The sequence below is a fragment of the Budorcas taxicolor genome, chromosome 5, assembly GCF_023091745.1.
Source record: "Budorcas taxicolor isolate Tak-1 chromosome 5, Takin1.1, whole genome shotgun sequence".
Taxonomy (NCBI): domain Eukaryota; kingdom Metazoa; phylum Chordata; class Mammalia; order Artiodactyla; family Bovidae; genus Budorcas; species Budorcas taxicolor.
In genome coordinates, this window is record NC_068914.1 from 35,368,350 (window position 1) to 35,392,485 (window position 24,136).

Genomic DNA, 24,136 nt, shown 5'->3' on the forward strand with positions numbered 1-24,136 from the left:
AATTCTGAGAAAAATAAAAAATGAGAGACACAGTCTATGTTTTCATTACTTGTGCCACAGAGGGGAAAAAAAATAGGTGATTGCTTTTTTTCTAGCTATCAATATTTTTATGCAACTTGAGACAACTCGGTAACTTATACAGTCAAACCACCTAGCATTTCTTATCAGAAATAAAGAGCTTGGTATGAGAGAAGGAAATTTTTATGAGTCTTAGAATAGCTTTCTTTTAAGCATTTTTCATCAGTCTTTCGATTGTGAGGTTCTGCTTTTCCCAATTTACTTTTAGACAGTTGTTTGGTAATATTTTCATGGATTTTAAAAAAATCTGTTGCTATAGGTTAACAGAGAAAATTATTTAAAAATCAATGTTTCAAATGAGAGCAATCCAATCCATGGGTTGAAAATTCATGTGCATACCAGGGTGATTTTATCTCTTTCTAACACAAGTAAGAGTTGTTTTACATGCTTTATTCTGTTCAGTTTGAAATAGATTCACAGTAATAGCTATTTGATCATGTTTCCTCTCTTTTAAATTGTATCATTCTCTTATAATTTAAGCTGCTTTGCTAAAGCCTTCTTTTTTAAAAATTAAATCATTCCAATGGAGAAAAAGAACTCCACACCCCACCCAACCCACCCCCTCCACCTTGGATATTCCTGAAAAGAGGATGAAGGTATCATTTTTTATATTAAAATACGAAACAGCAAGCTTGGAAAAACATTATTTTCGATAAGGGGTTTACAATCTTTTCTGGAGATCAGATCCTTTATTCCTAGGAAATCCTGTAAATAGGTTCAACCCTTCACGCAGAAGGTGGAGCACCCCAGGAGAAGCCTAGGGCTCCAGGAGTCCAGCATAGTGCCCTCTTCCATCCAAAGACAGAGCAGAGAGAAAAATCAGTCCTTCAATCAGTTTCAATCAATTTACCATCCCAACAGATGTAACCTTGACTAGAGCAGCAAGTAAACAATTAGACAGTTTAACCTTAGCTTAACAAAACTGTTAGTGAAGGGAAATTAGATCAAAGGCCATCTGACAGCAATGACTTAAAAAAAAATCAACAACTGGCAATGTTTATTTTCAGTGTGTGTGTTAGTCGCTCAGTTGTGTCCGACTCTTTGCGACCCCATGGACTGTAGCCCACCAGGGTCCTTTGTCCATGGGATTCTCCAGGCAAGAATATTGGAGTGGGTTGCCATTTCCTTCCCCAAAAGGGCTGATGAAAGTGTGTAAAATCAAGATGAGATTTATTTTCAGTAGTTAGTTATAACAGTTGTGTTTTCAGTCAAATTTCTCAACTAATTTTTAACCATATCAGAACCTTCTCAGCATATGACTCTTGCTTACACACAATAGATCTTTATTTTAAATCAACTGTTACATCAGAGTCTGTTTACTACTTACTTCCCCTCTTTCTCTTCTTCTGGTTAAATATCTAAAGATCCTTTAACTATAGGTACAAATCTCCCAGGTAAATAATGATAACAATTTTTAGAAGGGTCATAGAGCTAAAAGTCTTGTCTGGATTAAGCATTCAATTCTCTTGATATCCTTGTGAATGGAGCTATTACCTGGATCCAGAAGATGAAGAAACAGAGTGTGAAGAGGTTATGTGATTGGCCCAAGCTCATGCTTACCGGACTCTGTACTAACAAACAAGTGTGTATATGTGAGAATATATGCAATCCATTTTCAGTCATTCAGGTTCAGTATGTGGATTATTCCACCGCTACTGTTTATTCCAACGTCTTTTATTGCCTCACTTTTTACCCCTTCACTTGCTCCAGATCCTTCTAACTAAGCACCATGTGGTCCATGAATCTATGAACATAAGACTTCATATTCTTACTATAATCACTCACCTGGAAATGGAAGGTAATAATTAACTATGCCTAAATCCATTCAAACATCCCTCAGCATCTGTAACCTAAACTCGAACACAAAGTTCCTGTCTTAACAGTATTCTCCTATAGTTCCATGGGCTTAGTCTGTTTTTTCACTACTTTTTCAAGAGCAGAAACCATGTGTAATATGTGGTTGTTCCTCTGGTTTCTATTATTATATGTGAGGTCCACAAAGATAATCACCAAAATCACTGACTTCGTCACCAAATGAAAGTAACTGAAATTTTAACAATCTGCCTGGTCAACTATCTGTAGTTTTTTTTTTTTTTTAATTTACCTATTTTTTTAATTGAAGGATAATTGCTTTAAAGAATTTTATTGTTTTCTATCAAACCTCAACATGAATCAGCCATAGGTATACCTATATCCCCTCCCTCTTGAACCTCCCTCCCATCTTCCTCCCCATCCCACCCCTCTAGGTTGATACAGAGCTCCTGTTTGAGTTTTCTGAGCCATACAGCAAATTCCACTTGGCTATCCATTTTACATATGGTAATGTAAGTTTCCATGTTACTCTTTCCATACATCTCACCCTCTCCCCCCCTCTCCCCAAGTCCATAAGTCTGTTTTCTATGTCTGTTTCTCCATTGCTCCGCTGCAAATAAATTGCTCAGTACCATCTTTCTAGATTCTGTATATGTGCATTCAGTTCAGTTCAGTTCAGTTGCTCAACGATATTTATCTTTCTCAAGGTTATCAGAGGAACCATCCTGGAAGTGCAGTGGTTGAGACTCCACCCTTCTATGCAGGGAGTGCAGATTTAATTCCTGATTGGGGAACTAAGATCCTGCGTGAAGGGCAGTGTGGCCCAAAAACATATATATATATATATATATTTTTTTTAAAGGTTATTAGAAAAGGAATGTAAATAAACTGGCTAAAATGTAGCTTGACCTGTAAATGTAATTAGTCATGAAGCTCATTTATTTTCCAAGGTAACAGAGGGGAACCTCATGCATTACAATTACTACCATTGTTTGTACAGTGGTCTTTAATTCCAAGAATGTTCAAAATTATCCTCTCATTGCTTCATCACAGTAACTGTGATGTTAGGGATAACTGTCACCATTTTGCAATGAGGAAGCCAGAATTCATGGAACTATGTGATTCAAGAACTAGTGGTAGAATTGACACATGAAAGCCCTGGCCCCAGTGAGATTCTGAATTTTCTACTTCTTCTGTGCATACTGATGCCGTCCTGTCAAACTCTGCTCTGTAGTGGAAAGAACAAGTCGTACAGCAAAAACATGCATAGTTATGCACAAATAGAAATAAGATAGATGTAGAATTTATACACTGAGAAGCAAGCATGAATTATTTTTATTACTGCTATTGGTTTCCAAGTAAAACGACAATTCAAAATGTCTGCCTCCTGATCAGACTACATCACCATCACATACACAGCACGGGCACACAGCAAGCGCTTAATAGAAGCTTATTTGACAAGCTGGCACACTTGCATCGTCCTAGAAATGTGCGTGGCATCTGTTTCCACCTATACTGGTTAAAAAAAAGGAGAGCAATGCTCCAGGCCTCCCTTTAGCTCTGCATTATTAGCTGCTCTGTTCAATAGTTCTTGTCAGTTACATGAGGCCTCCTTTCACCACTTCCCGGTCTTCCTCATTACTTCTTCCCTCAAAATCAAGTAAAACTACACCCTTCCTCCTAGCAATGTTTTGAAAATTGGAATTAATTGTGATGGTTAGCAAAAACTTAACCCACAAGACCCACTCTATTTAGAGCCTCATAGAGCCAAGGGGTACCACCTACTTCCTTAATTCAAAATCACACGCAAATATTTTGATTTAAGGAAGTGGAAATAAACTCATGCTAACTGATAGAAAGTGTAATTGCAACAATGCTCTATTTCTGATTTTCGTTTCAGTCATCATCCACTATGATGTCTGGAATTTTTTTATGTGGATATTCATGTAGAGTTTGTAATACTCCATTTTATATTTGTTTACTTTCTCAACTTTAAAATAAAAACTATTTTGCCCTGATATCTTATATACTTCCACTCAGTGTAATCTTTTGTGAACTTCTGCATATGATTATTTTTACCAAAAATACAATTTACTAAATAAGTTAAATAGATATTGGCTTTACCACAAAAGTAAAATAAAATAAAAAAACACCTCCTCTGATTAAACATAAACTTCTTTCTTTAATCTTTCATTTCCAGCCCTTTTCCTCTGGAACAATGCAATGTCAGTGAGAGAATTAAACTGCATCTTGTTTATTTCTCCTTTCTTAGCATGACAAGTATTTCCCCTATAATAATTTGCTTTCATAAATATCAAAATAGGTAATCACAGCCTCATTAATACAGCCTTCTCTTTGGGCACAAAATAACGTCTGTGGAATTTCAAATTCCTGATAGGATTGTGTTTACACGCTATTGATAAAATAATCCAAGAACAGGCTCTATCAATGTCATGAACATACATATCCAGGGCATGAGGAAAGTCTGAGTAAATAATCCTGCCAAGCCTCACTTCCACACGTCACATCATTCCCTCTACTTACGGAGTTACTTATAACTGACCAAACAGAGATACAGGTTTGTTTCTAAGCAATTTTCCTAGATAATTGGCAATCTCAGCTTTAAAGGATCATTTTATTGACCTGTCACTTATCTGATTCCCAAGTACACGATCTCACTTTCCACACTTACCAGGTACCTTTCAGAGGACACGCTCACTAAGATGAGGTCATCTCCAACCCGCACTTTTTCTCCTTCTGAGCGCTGCTTAGAGGCAGGATGGATGGTCCACCAACAAGCTTCACCTGCAGGATGATTGACAAGGGAAACACAAAGAAGTGCCTTAGTTTAAAACTTGATGTTCTTGGCCAGTGACTCCAAAATAACAGAGAGAAATGAAATAAATCTTCAAAATTAGTCTCCTGAAAATAAAACTGTCCTGTTTACACAAACTTTAGAAATTTGAAATAGAATGCAAATTCACCTCACAGACCATGAAAATCAAAAGAATTAGGACAAATTAGCTTTAGAATCTAAAAAAGAGTGAATATACGTTTAAATGACTCAGTGTGCTCCACACCTGAAACTAACACATCATTGCAAATCAACTGTGCTTCAGTGAAAATGTAAAAGGAAGGAAGGAAGAAAGGGAGGGAGACACAGTGACATGCAAAGATTCTGCTCATAGCAAGTGATTGTGACATTTGGGGAAGTGTGGAGTCTCTTTCCCCCACCAAGAACTCCTTTGAAAGGATATTTATTTATGCTAACATAAGACCAAATTCACCAGCCACACTGATTCAACTCTGTTCCTTAGACAATCACATGTCACTAAGCAGCTCACATGGCTCCTTCCAATTATATCCAGTTTTTTACCACTTGATTTTCAAAAGGATTTGGGGTTTTGTTATGTGACAGTTATACTGTGATAATTAAAAAGCTTCTAATTTGGGTGGATAGTGATTCAAAGTGAGTTCAAATACTGTCACTTAAGTTTTGCTAACTACCCTGTGCCTTATTTTAAAATATAGCAGTTTCTATTAATTTAGAAGTAAAATAAAAGAGAATCCTACAGAATTGTCTGGGATACATTCTAAAAAGATACACTATAAAGCTATCTGAGTAAACACAAATTAAATAATTTCTTCTAGAACAAGTCAAGCATAAGCCTCATGAACCATATAACTGTTCTCCATTCTTCGGTCCCATCATCAAGGATTTAAGTGTAAGCAGGCAATTCTTCAATCTGTTCATGGTTCCTTTCAAACCTAAATATACGTTCTATTGCAAAAAGTGAATAGTTTTAGTGATGCATTTGTGCTTGTGTGCTAAGTTGCTTCAGTTGTGTCCGACTCTTTGAGACCCTATCAACTGTAATCCATCAGGCTCCTCTGTCCATAAGATTCTCCAGGCAAGAATACTGGTGTGGGTAAGCCAAGCTCTCCTCTTGGGGATCTTCCTGAGCTAGGGATCAAATCCATGTCTCTTACGTCTCCTGCACTGGGAGGTGGGATTTTTTTATCACTAGTGTTACCTGGGAAGCCCCATCTAATAATTATCACTCTCTTTCTCTGTGCCTCCAACTTCATTATTTCTCCATAACACTTATGTTTAGCTTTTTTTTTTTTTTCTAATTACCAAATGCCAGAATGTAAATTCTACAATAGCAGGGAATTTGTATGTTTGACTTACTAGGGTTTTGTCAGCTCCTACTAGCATTTTGGAGGCATTTGCTCAATATTTTCTTATATAAACCAGTCTTACTTGACTGTCACCTTGCAGAATTCCTTATCTTCATTCACTCAATTCACATTTTTAGAGTTGTAGGAAGTTTTTCATTCATTCACTCAAACATTGATAAAGCACATGCTATTTGTCAACCACTGCTTTAGTAGCTGGAGATATATTAACAAATATGGGAAACAATGTGTCTGCCTTATGAGTTTCATTCTGATTGAGGCAGGCACACAACAAACAATAAATATAGTAAATAGTTTGGTAATTCACAATTAACACAGAGTTACAGGGAAAATAAAGTAGCATAAGGGAATTAGGGCACAGAGACAAAGATGGCCTTGTTTGGTGAGTTTCACTATTGTATAATAGTATCAGTGAATGAAGACAAGTTATAGATCATGCACATGGTTTTACTTGTTTTGAGAGAGAGAGAACTGAAGACCTTTTTTTACATAACTATGTGCTGAAGTAAATTATGGTGAAAAAACTGAAAAAAAAAAAAAAACTAGCTAAAACACAGAGGAATGGCTGAGAATATATAGAATTAAATAAAAATGAGAGGAATATATTTATCTTTTTGGTGCCTGGTCTCAGAATTCCCTGTATAAGGTAATGTGTTTGTCTATTAAAAACTTAATTAGGTTGGTAAATAGAACTTTATTTTATCCATTTGTTATTCATCACATTTTTAGAGTATGGGAAAGTATTTCAAAAAGGAGGGCAGGTACGAGTTTCATGTCACCAATAAAAGCAACAACCTGATACAAGTTGATCTATTTCCTTCCATTTCTTTTTCTACTTGGTCTTTAATCTTTAATTCCAAAGGCAGACATGCTCATTGTAAAAAATAAAAGAATCAAATCTCATACAGAGGTGGATATAAAGTCTTCAAAGCCTTGAGAAGAAAAACACAATAAAATCTATACTCTCCTATTTTGAGTCTTCAAAAGGACAAATATATTAATATATGTAAATAAACATATATATAAATAGTATGATGACCCATGGACAAGGAAATGAAGATTTTCATTTTCTGTCATTTCGGTTGAATGTTGACACTGATTATGTTGTATTTGCACACTTAAAAATGCTTTTAAGATGAAATATAAAAGGAAGAAATATGCAGTAATACTTTGCAAACTAAACAGTGCACGTTAATATGGTTATCAGACAGCACAGCATGTTGCAAGACTGTTTTCCTACCCAACTCCATCAAAAGAATAAAGTTTAAAGTCTAGTTTGCAAATCAAGCTAATTGTCGGGATGACCTACCAACAGAAACAATGCACATTTCCTCCTTTTAATAAAACCTTTCCATAGTTAGTCACTGGTTTCATCCTGAAACCGTTCCTAAGAACATTCAGCCAATATATCTTCCATCAGGTCTCATGATGGCTCCCAATCCAGTTCCTGGCATGCTCTTCTGAACAAGCTTCATCGCAGACCAAGGTGCTCACCTGTTGTATCCTCTTGCAAGCCAACATCAAAAGCCAGCTTATCAGTTGAAGACCGAGAGGTGGACAGGCAGCACAGATACTAAAAGACACAGAATCAGTAGTCGTCACTAAACATATCCCGTTGCTTCCAAGTCTAATTCTGAGCAGTTAGCATTCACTGGGAGCAATGTTCTAGAGGAAATGTGGGGTTTTTTTCCCACTCAGAAAAATATTGCAGAAATATGTCCTGTAGACAAAACAAGATGAGTAACTGGGGATATGTCTCTACATCTCTCACTTTATGTGATATTCATGATCATAAGCAAAAGAACAACCTGATCTGTCAGAAATCTTTATTTCAAGCAGAAATTTGAACACTATTCACTTTTATCTTCTAGTTTTATTTTCAAATTTTTAAACTCTTTAAAATTCATCTAGAATTGATTGTGGTGTGTAGCATATTGCTTCACTGCAATGAGGCTCTGTCACGTGTATACCTATGTGTGTTTACCCAGGAAGAATGCAACTCTGCCCAACACCATCATCTCTGACTCCTCTCCCTGCTTCAAGTTTTCCTAACTGGATATTCTTGGACATAAAGTTTAGGATCATTTTTCAGGCCAACTCCCCTACTCCCATGCTAACCTCAAAATCTACACGAAGTGCTACAAGGCTGAGAACACAGAGATGAATCTAGTATGAGCTCAAGATACACTGTCATCTACCCCAACCAAGTGCAGTGCCTGAAAGCACAGGAACCCTGCCAACAGGACTCAGGAACAGCTCTGGGGATTAGGCCAGCCCAGACTTCCCAGAATCACTGGACAAGTAATGCGAGACCCAGACAATCTCTACAATGGAAAAGCGTCCACCCAGTTCAGCGGGTGTCTGAGTGTAAGGAGGCAGGTGATAAATGGATTGGGGATAGAAGTCAAGTGGAATTTGGTGCCATGAGGGTGTAAATTTAATGAATCAGAAAAATCTGTTAACTGCCCGTAAACCACTGACTCCCAAAGATATAGAAAAGATGCTTCAAAGGTCCTCAAACATATTCCTAGCTAGTTAGGAGTAGTAGTCTAATCTCAAGACATTGTGGTCTCTGAGGTTTACAGACTTTAGATCTGGCCTTTTAAATATCAATGTTAATTGGAGAAAAAGTACCAACGTTGTAATACTGACTTCCCAGGAAAAAATGTAGAGTGAATCCTATTAAAGTGTTCTGTGATATTTTAAAATAATATTACAGTACCAGGCACTGGAGTTGTTAATGTACATTCTCTCTTCCTTTAATGTTCACTGCAACTGCTAGGTAGAGACTATAATTATTCAACTAACTGTTAATTAAATTTTATATGGCAAAGACTAGTCTTTCTTACTACATCTAGCACCCAGAACAGCATCTAGCACACAAGCGGTGCTGATAATATTTAACAACTGAATGAGCAAAATACTCAGATGCATTTACAGGCTTAGAGAGGTTCAGCAAGGTACCCAAAGCAGCACAGCATATAGGGAAGCAAGCCTGAACCCAGATCTACCAAACAAGTTGGGTCGTTATTTAAAAACAGACTCTCATATTTATTATTTTATGTGTTCTGATGGCTCCTGAAAGTGAAATTCTTTCCATGAAGTTTTAATGTATCAATGCTATATGCAAAAAGGCTATTTTTATACATCTGTCTTGTATCCAGTCACTTGAAGTGTTTTCCTTTATTTTACTTCATATCTTAGTAAGTCAGTCAAGATTTCCAGAACAACGTTAGACAGCATATTCTTGGGGTTTGTTTTTGTTTTGTCAAGAATGGACTTAGTGTTTGACAATTAACTATGAGGTTGGCCATTGATTTAACATAAATATTTTCCTCATCATTGAGGAACTAACCATAAATGATCGATTTTTATTAGGAATTGATACTTATATTAAAAACCTGCTTCAGTACCTGTTAAGATGATCACATTTTTTCCATCTGACGTACTAACGTGATGTAGGCCATTAATAGCAATGATATTATTAAGTCATCATTAAAATCATATCTATACTTTTCCTATACATCTCTTCCTATACTTCTCAATTCCATTAACCAGATTTTTCACATCAGTATTCATGATGATGAAGACTGATGATTTTTTTCTGTTTTGAGGGGTATAGCTATAGAGACTATGCTTAAGCTTTTGCTCAGAAACAGTCTACATATTTAGGGAATTATCTCCTTCTTAAAAGTAGTGATTATTTTATATTTCCAAGTACTAGACTATCATGTGGTCACTAAAATAAATCTGATAAAAATTTAAATAACATAGATAGTACTTGTACTGTGACAATACGTTAAAAAAAAAAACCTGTATAAAATTTGGTTATGTAACAAGATATCAATTATACAAAAAAATTAAGAAAATATTGAAATTTTTTTAAAAGTTCCCAAGAATTTTCTGTCATTGGTGTGATCATGAAGATTTCATTCTTCTGTTATTTCCAAATCTTACAGAATGAATATGTACTGTTTGTATAACTTAATAAAGCTTTGAAGAGAATGTTTATATAATTTATAATACTTTATACCTATAAGAATATATCTACACACATATATAAATGATAATGAGTAAACTGTGTCTGAGAGGAACCCAGTAGATAAATGGATAATGGGGTGTAAGAAGGAGCTGATATGGGGGAAAAAAAGAAACTCTCCTCCTAAACCTAGTCTTTCAAAATAAGATACAAAGACAGAAGTCATACAGTGATAGAACTGAAGGACCTTAAACGTCCTCTAAGCTAACCATCATATTACAAATGAGAAAATAAACAGTGTTCAGAGATATTAAAAAACACATACAATTCAAGCTTATTAAAGCCGTCAGTGGAATGGGATTACCAAATATTTCTTTGCCCTGTATGCACAAATAGATCAGCGTGACCACAGGGGAGATGAAGTCCACACATGTACTCACCATGCCACTGTAGGAATGCCGCAGCAGTATTGCATGACCGTAGAGGAGCGTTCGGTGGCCACCACCTTGAGCAGTCTGCATAGAGCAGAGAGAGTCCGCAAAGAAAAAAAAAAAAAAAAAGAGTAAATGTAACTAAGTGTATAAAATGCTCTCTTATTCTCATGAAAAGTTTAATGGGAACAAAATAAGAGCTAGTGCAAATGTAGTAGAGAATCCTCTTCCCAATGCAGGAGAGATTTAAGGGAAATGGGTTTGATTTCTGGGTCAGGAAGATTCCCTGGAGGAGGAAATGGCAATCCACTCCTGTATTCTTGCCTGGAAAATTCCACGGAAAGAGGAGTCTGGTGGGCTACAGTCCATGGGGCTGCAAAAAGACAGATATAACTGAGCATGCGTGCACGCAGATGAGCAAAGTGCTATGGAAAGTATCCTTAAATTGGGACAAAGCTACCAAGGGAGTAGCTGGGTGGTGGGGAGCTAGCAGTTTAATTAGTTCTTAAAGAATGAACTTGAGTTCAAAAATATCATGATTTGTAATTACTGATTCCCAGTTGTTTATTATCTGTATTTCCCATTATACTCTGGTCCATGTTTATAGGGACTGTGGTACTTTCAGGTACATTGCAAAATGCCTGGTACATAGTAAGGACCAAATAAGCATTTCTTCAATGACTAAGTCTGATTAAAACACAACGATCATCAAATGAATCTTCAGGCTTAAAAACCTTTCATATCTTCCAAATGTTTCTAAGAAAAACATCCAAATTCCTTTATATGAGATAGAAAGTGGGTGCTCACTCACTCAGTCATGTCCAACTCTTTGTGACCCCCATCGATTGCAGCCTGCCAGGCTCCTCTGTCCATGGAATTCTCCAGGCAAGAATATTGGAATGAGTTACCCATTCCCTTCTCGAGGGGATCTTCCCAACCCAGGTATCAAACCAAGGTCACCTGCACTCCAGGCAGATTCTTCACCGTCTGAACTACCAGGGAAGCCCACGCGAGATAGAAGAGTGCTTCTCAAATTCTAGCATGCTTAAAAATCACCTGGAGAGCTTGTGAAAACACAGAACCCTTGGTGTGTCCCTGAGATTCTCCTCCAGTAGGTCTGGGATAAATACAGAGACACTGCATTTCAAAAATTTCCCAGTGGTGCAGGTACTATTGTTTTGGGGACAAGATTGAGTAGCACAAGCGTCAAGGACATTTAGTCTCAGCCCTTTCTAACCTTGCCCCCAAATCCCTCTGTGCTTCAAAGAGACACGCTTTCCCTGCCCTGAGCTATCTTGCTGCTCTTAACACAATACCTGTGGCATGTGAGGATAAGTGCCTTAAAAAACAACCGCAGGGTATTAAGAAAGAGGAAGAGACAACGTGATTGAAGGACTGGGTCACAGATCAGGTTAAGATCATGGGAAGTAGAGAACATTACACTAAGGAGTTTTTACCTGTTTTTACAGAGAAAAGAGGTCTTTAAGGATGAAGATACTGACTTAAACATACTTCAAGAAGTACAGAAGAAAGCACTTTAATATTCAGTATCATTACACCTTTTTTACTAAAAATATATCTCCTTCCTATTTTTCCAATTAATTTCTTTAAATATATTTTTTTATTGAAGGATAATTTCTTTAAAGAATTTTGTTGTTTTCTGTCAAACTTCAACATGAATCAGCCATCAGTTCAGTAGCTCAGTCCATCTCATCTCATCTCATCAGCCATAGGTATACATATATCCCCGCCCTTTTGAACCTCCCTCTCATCTCCCTCCCCACCCCACCCCTCTAGGTTGATACAGAGCTCCTGTTTGAGTTTCCTGAGACAAACAGCGAATTCCCTTGGGCTATCTCTTTTACATATGGTAATGTAAGTTTCCATCTTGCTCTTTCCATACATCTCACCCTCTCCTCCCCTCTCCCCATGTCCATAAGTCTATTCTCTGTGTCTGTTTCTCCATTGTTGCCCTGTAAATAAATTATTCAGAACCATTTTTCTACATTCGATATATGTGCATTTGCATTAGAATACAATATTTATCTTTCTCTTTCAGACTCACTTCACTCTGTGTAATAGGTTCTGTGTTCATTCACCTCATCAGAACTGACCCAAATGTGTTCCTTTCTCTGGCTGAGTAATATTCCATTGTGTATATGTACTGTAACTTCTTTATGTATTCATCTATTGATGGACATCGAGGTTGCTCCCATGTTCCAGCTATTGTAAACAGTGCTGCAGTGAACAATGGGATACACGTGTCTCTTTCAATTTTGGTTTCCTCAGGGTATATGCCTAGGAGTGGGATTGCTGGGTCATAGGGTGGTTTTATTCCTAGTTTTCTAAGGAATCTCCCACCATATCCTCTTTCATAGTGGATGTTATCAATTTACATTCCACCAACAGTGCAAGAGCATTCCCTTTTCTCCACAACCTCTCCAGCATTTATTGTTTGTAGACTTTTTGATGAGGGCCACTCTGACTGGTGTCAGGTGATATCTCATTGTGGTTTTGATTTGCGTTTCTCTAATAATGAGTGATGTTGAGCATCTTTTCACATGTTTGTTAGCCCTCTGTATGTCTTCTTTGGAGAAATGTCTGTTTAGGTCTTTTTCCCACTTTTTGATCGGGTTGTTTACTTTCCTGCTATTGAGTTGTATGAACTGTTTGTATATTTTGGAAATTAATTATTTGTCAGTTGTTTCATTTGTCATTATTTTCTCCTGTTCTGAGGATTGTCTTTTCATCTTGCTTATAGTTTCCTTTGCTATACAAAAGCTTTTAAGTTTAATCAAGTCCCACCTGTTTACTTTTGTTTTTATTTTCATTACTATAGGAGGTAGGTCATAGAGGATCTCCCTTTGATTTACGACATCAAGTGGTCTGCCTATGTTTTCCTCTAAGAGTTTTATAGTGTCTGGTCTTACATTTAGGTCTTTAACCATTTTGAGTTCATCTTTTTGTATGGTATTAGAAAGTGTTCTCATTTCATTCTTTTACATGTAGCTGTCCAGTTTTCCCAGCACCATTTATTGAAGTGGCTGTCTTTGCCCCATTGTATATTCTTGCCTTCTTTTTCAAAAATAAGGTACCCATAGGTGCATGGGTTTATCCCTGGGCTTTCTATCTTGTTCCATTGGTCTATATTTCTGTTTTTATGCCAGTACCATACAGTCTTGATGACTATAGCTTTGTAGTATAATCTGAAATCAGGAAGGTTGAGTCCTCCAGCTCCATTTTTCTTTCTCAAGACTGCTTTGGCTATTCAGGGTCTTTTGTGTTTCTATATGAATTATGAAATTTTTTGTTCTAGTGCTGTGAAAAATGCCATTGGTAATTGGATATGGATTGCATTGAATCTATAGATTGTGTTTGGTAGTATAGTCATTTTCAGAACACCGATTCTTCCTACCCAGGAACATGGAATATCTCTCCATCTGTTTATGTTGTCTTTGGTTTCTTTCATCAGTGTCTTATAATTTTCTCTGTATGGTTCTTTTGTCTCCTTAGGTAAGTTTATTCCTAGATATTTAATTCTTTGTGTTACAATGCTGAATGGGATTGATTTCTTAATTTCTCTTTCTGATTTTTCCATTGTTAGTATATAGAAAAGGAAGTGATTTCTGTATATTGATTTTGTATCCTGCTACTTTGCTAGATTCACTGATTAGCTCTAGTAATTTTCTAATACTATCTTTAAGGTTTTCTATGAACAGTATTATGTCATCTAAAAACAGTGAGAGCTTTACTTCTTCTTTTCTGATCTGGATTCCTTTTCTTTTTCTTCTAGATTTGCTGCATTTAATTTCTTAAAATAACTTCATTTATAGATTATATTTAAAACACTTCCAAACCATTTAAAAACTGATATTAAAAGGCATTAAAATTATCAGAAAAAGTGTTTCATCATAAAATGAAAACAACTTCATGCCCTGAGAAAGGGAAAAATCAACTTTGCAAAATTATATTCCTACTAAGAATGAGGACCTGTTTAGAGAGTACTTTGATTTTCTATAATACATTTGATTTATTGTGGCCAAGAAAAAGTTATTTACTTTGTCTGATCTGTACTACTTGATAGGACCTTACCTTTTCCTATCATACATATGTTCCAGAGTTACAGATCCAGTTGAAGTTTAATGACCCTACACATTAAAGGTACTTTGACTTGTCTTTTTGACCAAAACAAGGTATTTCTAAATGAAGCACAAGGCTGCAGATTTAATTAGAATAGTATTGAGTGCCCTTTTTCTATAAAGCTTTGCTATGCACTTCATATATTCATATGCATGTATCAACTGTACTGTGCTTAGTAACTCAGTCATGTCCAAGTCTTTGTGACCCCAAGGAACTGTAGCCTGCCAGGATCCTCTGTTCATGGGGATTCTCCAGTTAAGAATACTGGAGTGGCTTGCCATGCCCTCCTCCAGGAGATCTTCCAACCCAGGGATCAAACCCAGGTCTCCCTCATTGAAGGCAGATTCTTTACCGTCTGAGCCACCAGGGAAGTCCATGAATACTGGAGTGGGTAGCCTGTCCCTTCTCTAATGGATCTTCCTGACCCAGCAATCAAACCAGGGTCTCCTGAATTGCAGGTGGATTCTTTTCCAACTGAAAGTATAGGTTAGCCACTACATATTTTTTTAAATATGTTTGTATCATATAGTTGCTTATTAACACATCTAATGCAATTGCTGTTTTAAAATAATTTAACTTATTAAGTATATAACATCTGTATATTTTGAGGTTTCTCATTTTAATAATATTTTCTGGACAAAAATGCTGTGCTAATCAGTTTAGGTCATTTCTCACAATTTCAGGCTTTTGTTATTCAAGAGGTCTTTTTTTAAAAAAATAAATCAGACTCTACAGGAGAACTTTTCTATGTCCCTTGACTGTTATAAAACACTATTTCAGAAGAAACACAAGGAGATCTTAAAAAGAGCTTACTGCTTAGGTAATACTAAGCTATACACTTCAGTTCAGTTCAGTCGCTCAGTCCTGTCCGACTCTTTGCGACCCCATGAATCGCAGCACGCCAGGCCTCCCTGTCCATCACGATCTCCCAGAGTTCACTCAGACTCACGTCCATCGAGTCCATGACACCATCCACCCATCTCATCCTCGGTTGTCCCCTTCTCCTCCTGCCCCCAATCCCTCCTAGCATCAGAGTCTTTTCCAATGAGTCAACTCTTCGCATGAGGTGGCCAAAGTACTGGAGCTTCAGCTTCAGCATCATTCCTTCCAAATAAATCCCAGGGCTGGTCTCCTTCAGAATGGACTGGTTGGATCTCCTTGCAGTCCAAGGGACTCTCAAGAGTCTTCTCCAACACAGTTCAAAAGCATCAATTCTTCGGCGCTCAGCTTTCTTCACAGTCCAACTCTCACATCCATACATGACCACAGGAAAAACCATAGCCTTGACTAGACGGACCTTTGTTGGCAAAGTAATGTCTCTGCTTTTCAATATGCTATCTAGGTTGGTCATAACTTTTCTTCCAAGGAGTAAGCGTCTTTTAATTTCATGGCTGCAGTCACCATCTGCAGTGATTTTGGAGCCCAAAAAAATAAAGTCTGACACTGCTTCCACTGTTTCCCCATCTAGTTCCCATGAAGTGATGGGACCAGATGCCATGATCTTCGTTTTCTGAATGTTGAGCTTTAAGCCAACTTTTTCACTCTCCACTTTCACTTTCATCAACCAAGGTTTAAAACAATAGACAACAACAAAAAGAAATCTGCCTTAGAGCACTTTCATAGCGCTCAGATACTAAAGCAGAGAAGCTTTTAAGTTTCGGCTTTAAACACAAATAATAATAGTGGGCAAAGAGTGGTTTCAGGGAGAAAAACAAGTATCTCTATGTGCAAGCCTATACATAACCTGAAACTAAGTTTCATATGAACGTGAACAGTACTAACTGGACAGGAGCAGCACAGAATTGCTGATCTTGGCATCTGGTCCACCTGCAGCTTGAAACTTGCAAACATGCCTGCCATCTTCAATAATGAATCATATAACAGATTCACAGGATGATTATAATAATTAATGAGAAATCTGGCTTCAGTGCAAAATCAATATGCCTGACAAAGCCAGTTGACCACTGTCAAGAGAGCCACTTAGCAGCAGATGGTCAGCTTGTGATGGTGACTTAATGAAAAGTCTCCAGAGGGAAGAGACCAGGACCAGGACAATTCACTTCAGTTCATTTCAGTGGCTCAGTCGTGTCTGACTCTTTGCAACACATGGACTGCAGCACGCCAGGCTACCCTGTCTGTCACCAACTCCCAGAGTTTACTCAAACTCATTTTCATTGAGTCAGTGATGCCATCCAACAACCATCTCATCCTCTATCATTCCCTTCTCCTCTGACCTTCAATACTTCCCAGCATCAGGGTCTTTTCAAATGAGTCAGTTCTTCGCATCGGGTGACCAAAGTATTGGAGTTTCAGCTTCAAAATCAGTCCTTCCAATGAATATTGAGGACAGATTTTCTTTAGGATGAACTGGTTGGATCCCTTTGCTGTCCAAGGGACTCTGAAGAGGCTTCTCCAACACCACAGTTCAAAAACATCAACTCTTCAGCACTCAGCCCTCTTCATAGTCCAACTCTCACATCAATACATGACTACTAGAAAAACCATAGTTTTGACTAGATGAACCCTTGTTGGCAAGGAAATGTCTCTGCTTTTTAATATGCTGTCTAGGTCGATCATAACTTTCCTTCCAAGGAGCAAGCATCTTTGAATTTTATGGCTGCAGTCAGCATCTGCAGTGATTTTGGAGCCCCCCAAAAAAGAAAGTCTGTCACTGTTTCCATCATTTCCCCATCTATTTGCCATGAAGTGATGAGACCAGATGCCATGATCTTAGTTTTCTGAATGTTGAGTTTTAAGCCAACTTTTTCATTCTCCTCTTTCACATTCATCAAGAGGCTCTTTAGTTCTTCTTTGCCTTTTGCCAGAGGGTGGTGTCATCTGCATATCTGAGGTTATTGATATTTCTCCCGGCAATCTTGATTCCAGTTTGAGCTTCATCCAGTTCAGCACTTCCCATGATGTAGTCCGCATATAAGTTAAATAAGCAGGGTGACAATATACAGCCTTGACGTACTACTTTCCCGATGTGGAACCAGTCTGCTGTTCCATGTCCAGTTCTAACTGTTGCTTCTTGACATGCATACAGATTTCTCAGGAGGCAGATCAGATGGTCTGGTATTCCCATCTCTTGAAGAACTTTCCACAGTTTTTTTGTGATCGACACAGTCAAAGGCTTTGGGGAAGTCAATAAAGCAGAAGTAGATGTATTTCTGGAACTCTCTTGCTTTGATGATGATCCAACAGATGTTGGCAATTTAATCTCTGGTTCCTCTTTGCAGCCAAAGATGAAGAAGCTCTATACAGTCAGCAAAAACAAGACCAGGAACTGACTGTCGCTCAGATCATGAAGTCCTTATTGCCAAATTCAGACTTAAATTGAAGAAATCAAGGAAAACCACTAGACCATTCAGGTATGACCTAAATCAAATCCCTTATGAATATACACTGGAAGTGACAAATAAATTCAAGGGATTAGATCTGATGGACAGAGTGCCTGAAGAACTATGGACAGAGGTTGGTAACATTATACAGGAGACAGTGATCAAGACCATCCCCAAGAAATGAAAAAGCCACAATGGTTGTCTGAGGAGGACTTACAATCAACTATGCTATGCAATGAAGAGAAGCAAAAGGCAAAGGAGCAAAGAAAAGATATACCCATTTGAATGCAGAGTTCCAAAGAACAGCAAGGAGACAGATAAGAAAGCCTTCCTCAGTGATTAATGGCAAAGAGATAGAGGAAAACAATAGAATGGGAAACACTAGAGATCTCTTCAAGAAAATTAGAGATACCAAGGGAACATTTCATGCAAAGATGGGTACAATAAAGGACAGAAATGGTATGGACCTAACAGAAGCAGAAGATATTAAGAAGAGGTGGTAAGAATACACAGAAGAACTATAGAAAAAAGATCTTCATCACTCAGATAACCACGATGGTGTGATCACTCACCTAGAGACAGACATCCTGGAGTGCAAACTGGGCCTTAGGAAGCATCACTGTGAACAGAACTAGTGGAGGTGAAGGAATTCAAGCTGAGCTATTTCAAATCCTAAAAGATGATGCTATGAAAGTGCTGCACTCAATATGTCAGCAAATATGGAAAACTCGGCAGTGGCCACAGGACTGGAAAAGGTCAGTTTTCATTCCAATCCCAAAGGCAATGCCGAAGAATGCTCAAACTACCGCACAATTGCACTCATCTCACATGCTAGCAAAGTAATGCTCAAAATTCTCCAAGACAGCCTTCAACAGTACATGAACCATGAACTTCCAGATGTTCAAGCTGGATTTAGAAAAGGCACAGGAACCAGGACCAGGACAGTATTAACTAATCACTGTTCAGTGCCAACCAGCAGAAATGGCTCCTGTTTCAAGGAAGCATCTGCCTGGTTCTAGGAAGTTATTAACAGTGTGTGTCCAGGTCTGAAACCCAAAGCCAAGTCATGATTGAAAAGTGAAAGTTGAATAAAATTTAGCATCCTTTTCCTTGTAAGTGGCTTAAATTATTATAGTTAATGCATATGCCTTCACTCAGTTAAATTCTAACCTTTCTAGATGATTCAATGCAGGTATAAAAATAAGTCATTGAGTTTCTGACCTTGCAATTAAATGAAATCACAGCCTAACTAAACTATTTTAGGTATGCCACCTGGTTTAAAATAAATGGACATCATTTTTCTATTGGCATTGATTTTTGTATGAATCTGCTCATGAAAGAACCTGAGGTACATGCTTCAGGGAACTACCCCATTCACCATCCTCCAAGGAAGCGTAGATATGAAACTGGCAAGAGATTTGGATAGGGGTGAGATAGTATTAATAAAATGAGTACAATAAATGCAGATTTTGTGAGCGAAACTGCTAATTAAAAAAAAATCAAACCCAGATTTATTATTTATTAATATTTGCAAAGAGAGAACATATTCATGTTTCCCACTATAGATGACATTTTCCAACCAAATCCTTCATTTCATGATATGTTTCACTGAGCAGTTCATTTCTTCTCTTTGCAAGGTAATATTTTTTGCTGAAAAATAATAGCTGGAACTATTTGAAATTCTGGGATATGTTTTGGGTCCTTGTTGACAGGGACTTCAAATAAAGACTCTGCTCTGTCATTCTACTGAAACTGTTAAATTCTTAAGGCTAATGAATAGATCCATGTATCAACAGAATGCCCCCTTCACAGTTTTGTTAAATAAGAATGTAACTCCACAGACAGACACGGATACTTTGCTTTCTTTTTTTCTAAGCAACCATTTAAATCTACATTCAGAATTTTAATTTCATACTTTTCAGAGTTTCCATCTTTTGAAGTGATATTCTTTTAACATCTCAAAATATATGAAGCCTTCATTACCTGAACACAGCTTCTCTATACACTGTTCCTCAGCTTTTAGGATAAAAATAAATTTTGTTAAAGTTATAGGGAAATGTGGTAGGTATATAAAAATGAAAACATTTCTACATTTTGCCTCAAACAACAACATTCTGCTGTTCCACTTTTTCCCCTACATGTGTCCTTCAATGACACGACCATGGATTTTACTCTGCAATTTTAGTTTGTCTCTTTTTAAAATGTTTTCATATTTCTAATTTGATAGAGGAATAAAAAGAAGCTGAGGGGCTCCCCTGGTGGTTCAGTGGAAAAGAATCTGCCTGCCAGGCCAGGAGATATCAGGTCCATCCTTGATCTGTGAAGATCCCACATGCCACAGAGCAACTTAGCCAATGCACCACAATTACTGAGCCTGTGCTCAAGAGTCTGTGCTACAGAGTCCAGGGGTAACTGAGCCCAATGCCACAGCTACTGAAATCTGTGTGCCCCAGAGCCTGTGCTCTACAACAACAGAAGCCACTGCAATGAGAAGTCCATGCACTGCAGCTAGACAGTAGCCCCCCTCGCTGCAACTAGAGAAAGCTCATGTAGCAGCCAAGACCCAGCACAGCCATAAATAAATAAATAAATACAAGGTTGAGTTATTTTCACTTCTCCTGGAGTAAGTAATTCACTAGGAGTTTCTTGGTGTCACTTGTAATTTTCCAGTGTATGAATTTCCTATTACATTCATGCAATAGTGTATAAACATGTAACAGTCTATACAGCCCCCACAGTAAAAATTCTAAATGGAGAGCTGTAGAAAAAACAACTGCTTCAATGGAAGAAATTCCTGACATTGGCTAAGTAAGACCTAATACGTCACAATGTGACCCAAAGATATCAAATGCCATTTTTGAAAAATCTAAATGTGGGATGTACTTACTTAGATTTAAAGTTCAAAAGTTTGGTTTAATTTTTTTAAACTTGAAAAAGTGAAGAAAAAAAGCCACAAATCTAAAAATTAAACAAATGTGACCAACCAAACATTAAACATACAGAGTAATACACGTCCAGGAGAAAATCCAATGTCTTACCTTCATCATGAATTTCTGTAGGGGCATAAGGAAAAAAGAGAAAATATTAAATACACATTATTTCAAAGACATTTAAAAACCTCCAATTTATAAAGACTACATTGTTGTAAGTGGGGTAACATGAATAATAGGCAAAAAATATCCACTGTGTCATCACAACAAAACTCAGTATCAACTACATGCTAGAGAAAAGCTGTAGCAAGCCAAACTCTCTTTTAATGTTTCTAGATTAGTTCATTCTTTTTCCGTGAAAACATGCTGTTTGACTTTAATGCGTGATTCAGTTTTCAACATTTCTAAGCATCTCAAAAAAGGTATACTCTTAAAATTATACTCTGAACATGGTCTAGATTTTTTTTTCATCTGTTACATAAAAATGCAGTAATATAAACAGCAACTCAGCTAACTCGAGTAAAATAGTGGATTAGAAACAGGTACAGTAGACAATCAATTAATATGCTGTGATGGGCTGCCCATATTTCATGCAAAAAATGACCAAAAGCAATTCCTTAGGCACTGCATATTACTATATGTGAAATTCAGAGAAAAAAGTCACGCAATTTTTCTTTTTCTCTTGACTCAGCCACCTCTAATGATTTATATTATAACAGCCCTTTTTCATCTACAAAATATAACATGTACATATATTCCTTTCTTTTTCTTAAGACTCATAAAGTTTCTTTGACTTCTTATTCCTGGGAGAGATACACAGATGAAAAAAAGTGAAGAAGGAAAAATATTATATTTGACAACTTAGGGCAAAATCTAGTTGCCAGGAGCATGTAAGTCCTACAGAGGAAAACACACACATATCCACATTAGTTTTAAAGAAAACAAGGGAGAGTTTTCTAACACAGATGTTAAATACCACACTTGCTTCCCTGAAACATACAGAGTAATATGCGTATGACTAAATGGCAATTCTATCATGATTGATTCTTTCATTTTCAGTATTATAATTTTAAGGAAAAACTGTAAAGAACCCTTTCATTCTCATCTCAGAAAACACAGCCTGTATAGTTACATTTTTGTAGTTAATATTCATAGTAAATAATATCTGGAATTTATTTTCCATGTTGAAACTGACTAATCACATGCCTACAAATGATCACCAGTGATATAGAATATCACTGAGGAATTACAAAAAATCATTTTAAGTCCTAATTCAAGGGAAAAACTTCAAAACCATGTTACAAAACACGGTTTGTAATAGATACTTTCCTCATGAGATTTTTGGGTTTTTAATTTACCTAAGTTTTGGGGATATTTCTTTCAAAATTGGTCTCAGCTTGTTTTTGTCAGTTATTTAGGTTGAACTACTTCAGAATTGTTTCTGAAGTCTGCTCGTCATAATTTTTAGCTGTGTGTCAAGGCAGCATGAGCAAGCCAGGGAAGAGAGTAATCTGTATAAATGAGTAAATAAAAATGAACCCTGTAAATAAGCAAAAGCTAAAATTGTCATCATACAAAGAGAAAGAAGAACAGATGTAACAGACACACATTATTTTCAAAAGATAAGAACATGAAAGGTTATTTCTGGCATTACTAACATTAACTTTTTGTACAAATCATCTATTGGTTCATTTGGCTTATTTCTTTATGAGATATCCAAAAGGGATCATTCAGGGCAAGAAAGAAAGTAAAACACATTAAAATATAAAGGACAAATATATTATTTTAATCTCAATGTCAGTGGCATAAGTGTGATAAAAAGCAACAGAAAAAGAATAAAAATAAAAATTCCTTACAAGTTGAAAATGATAGGAGAAAAAAAAACTCATGAATGATAATACTGAAACAAATAGCTCTAATTTAGGTGAAAAGAATTATCGTTTTCATGCATGCAGTAAGTGTACTTATTTAAGAAATAAAATATTAGACAACATATGGAGATGGACAACTGTAAAGACAGAGGCCAGGCATGGTGCTTTCTCTCTTAGAAGAAATTTGAGGATGAAAATCAATTCACACAGAAACATAAAGAGGGAAATTTTAGTTCTTCAGGGTAAAATTCCAAGTGGCAGCAATTCAGTGCCTCAGGTTTAGTTTAATTACTCCAGAATGGACAAGTCAGATGAAGAGTCAAGTGTGAGCAAGAGATGGGGACATATTCCATCCTCCCATTATGCTACATTAACATGAAAACCAGGAAAAGAAAGAGCAATTCTTACATTTTAACTCAAACAAATATTGCCCTGGGAATCTAATGGATGATAAAAATAAGCAGGAGCCTTTGATCTATAAGCTTATGAAACTTGATCTAATAGATCTAAAAGCCCTAAGGGGTTTTCTTAGCATATGCCAATGATTACAAGCAGAAAAACAAATCAAACAGCAATACTTTATTCTAAAAATTGCAATCAAATATCAGAGTTCAAGAGAATGCATAATTATATTCAATCTGTTACTGATACAAAAAGAAACAGTGATGTACAGAGCTTTTCCACCATAATTATGCCTTTCACCTCAACACTGGATTATTTTTAACTCTTATTTTAGTTTTGTGAGATGATAACTGATTATAAAACTTAACACCTCTATAAATGGACTTTTATTAGAAGTTCTAAAAGAACCTTTACTGAGGTGTCTTCTTAAAAATTACACAGGTAAGGGATTAGCAACAAAATTAACACAGGAATATAAAGCGGAACTGACAAACAGATTCAAGGGCTTAAATCTGATAAAGGAGTGCCTGAAGGATGGAGGTTCATGACATTGTAGAGGAAGCAATGATCAAGACCATCCCCAAGAAAAAGAAAAGCAAGAAGGCAAATGGTTGTCTGAGGAAGGCTTACGAATAGCTGAGAAAAGAAGAGAAGCTAAAGGCAAGGAGAAAAGGAAAGATGCACCCATCTGAATGCAGAGTTCCAAAGAACAGCAAGCAGAGATAAGAAAGCCTTCCTCAGTGATCAGTGAAAAGAAATGAGGAAATAAATAGAATGGGAAAGATGAGTAGAGAGATCTCTTCAAGAAAATTAGAGCTACCAAGGGAACATTTCATGCAAAGATGGGCACAATAAAGGACAGAAATGGTATGGACCTAACAGAAGCAGAAGATATTAAGAAGAGGTGGCAAGAATACACAGAAGAACTATACAAAAAAGATCTTCACGACCC

At 36.8% G+C, this 24,136-nt stretch overlaps 1 protein-coding gene across 1 annotated transcript in view; it reads right to left on the reverse strand.

Annotated features, from left to right (window-relative positions):
- The window catches only part of RYR2 (ryanodine receptor 2), a 582,989-nt gene that overhangs the window by 452,423 nt on the left and 106,430 nt on the right, over nucleotides 1-24,136 (reverse strand). The window contains exons 5-8 of the mRNA XM_052640524.1: nucleotides 21,020-21,034; nucleotides 10,510-10,584; nucleotides 7,585-7,663; nucleotides 4,583-4,695 (exon numbers count right to left, since the gene is read on the reverse strand). Of these exons, the coding sequence (XP_052496484.1) occupies nucleotides 4,583-4,695; nucleotides 7,585-7,663; nucleotides 10,510-10,584; nucleotides 21,020-21,034 (282 nt within the window). The remainder of the gene's footprint in view (nucleotides 1-4,582; nucleotides 4,696-7,584; nucleotides 7,664-10,509; nucleotides 10,585-21,019; nucleotides 21,035-24,136) is intronic.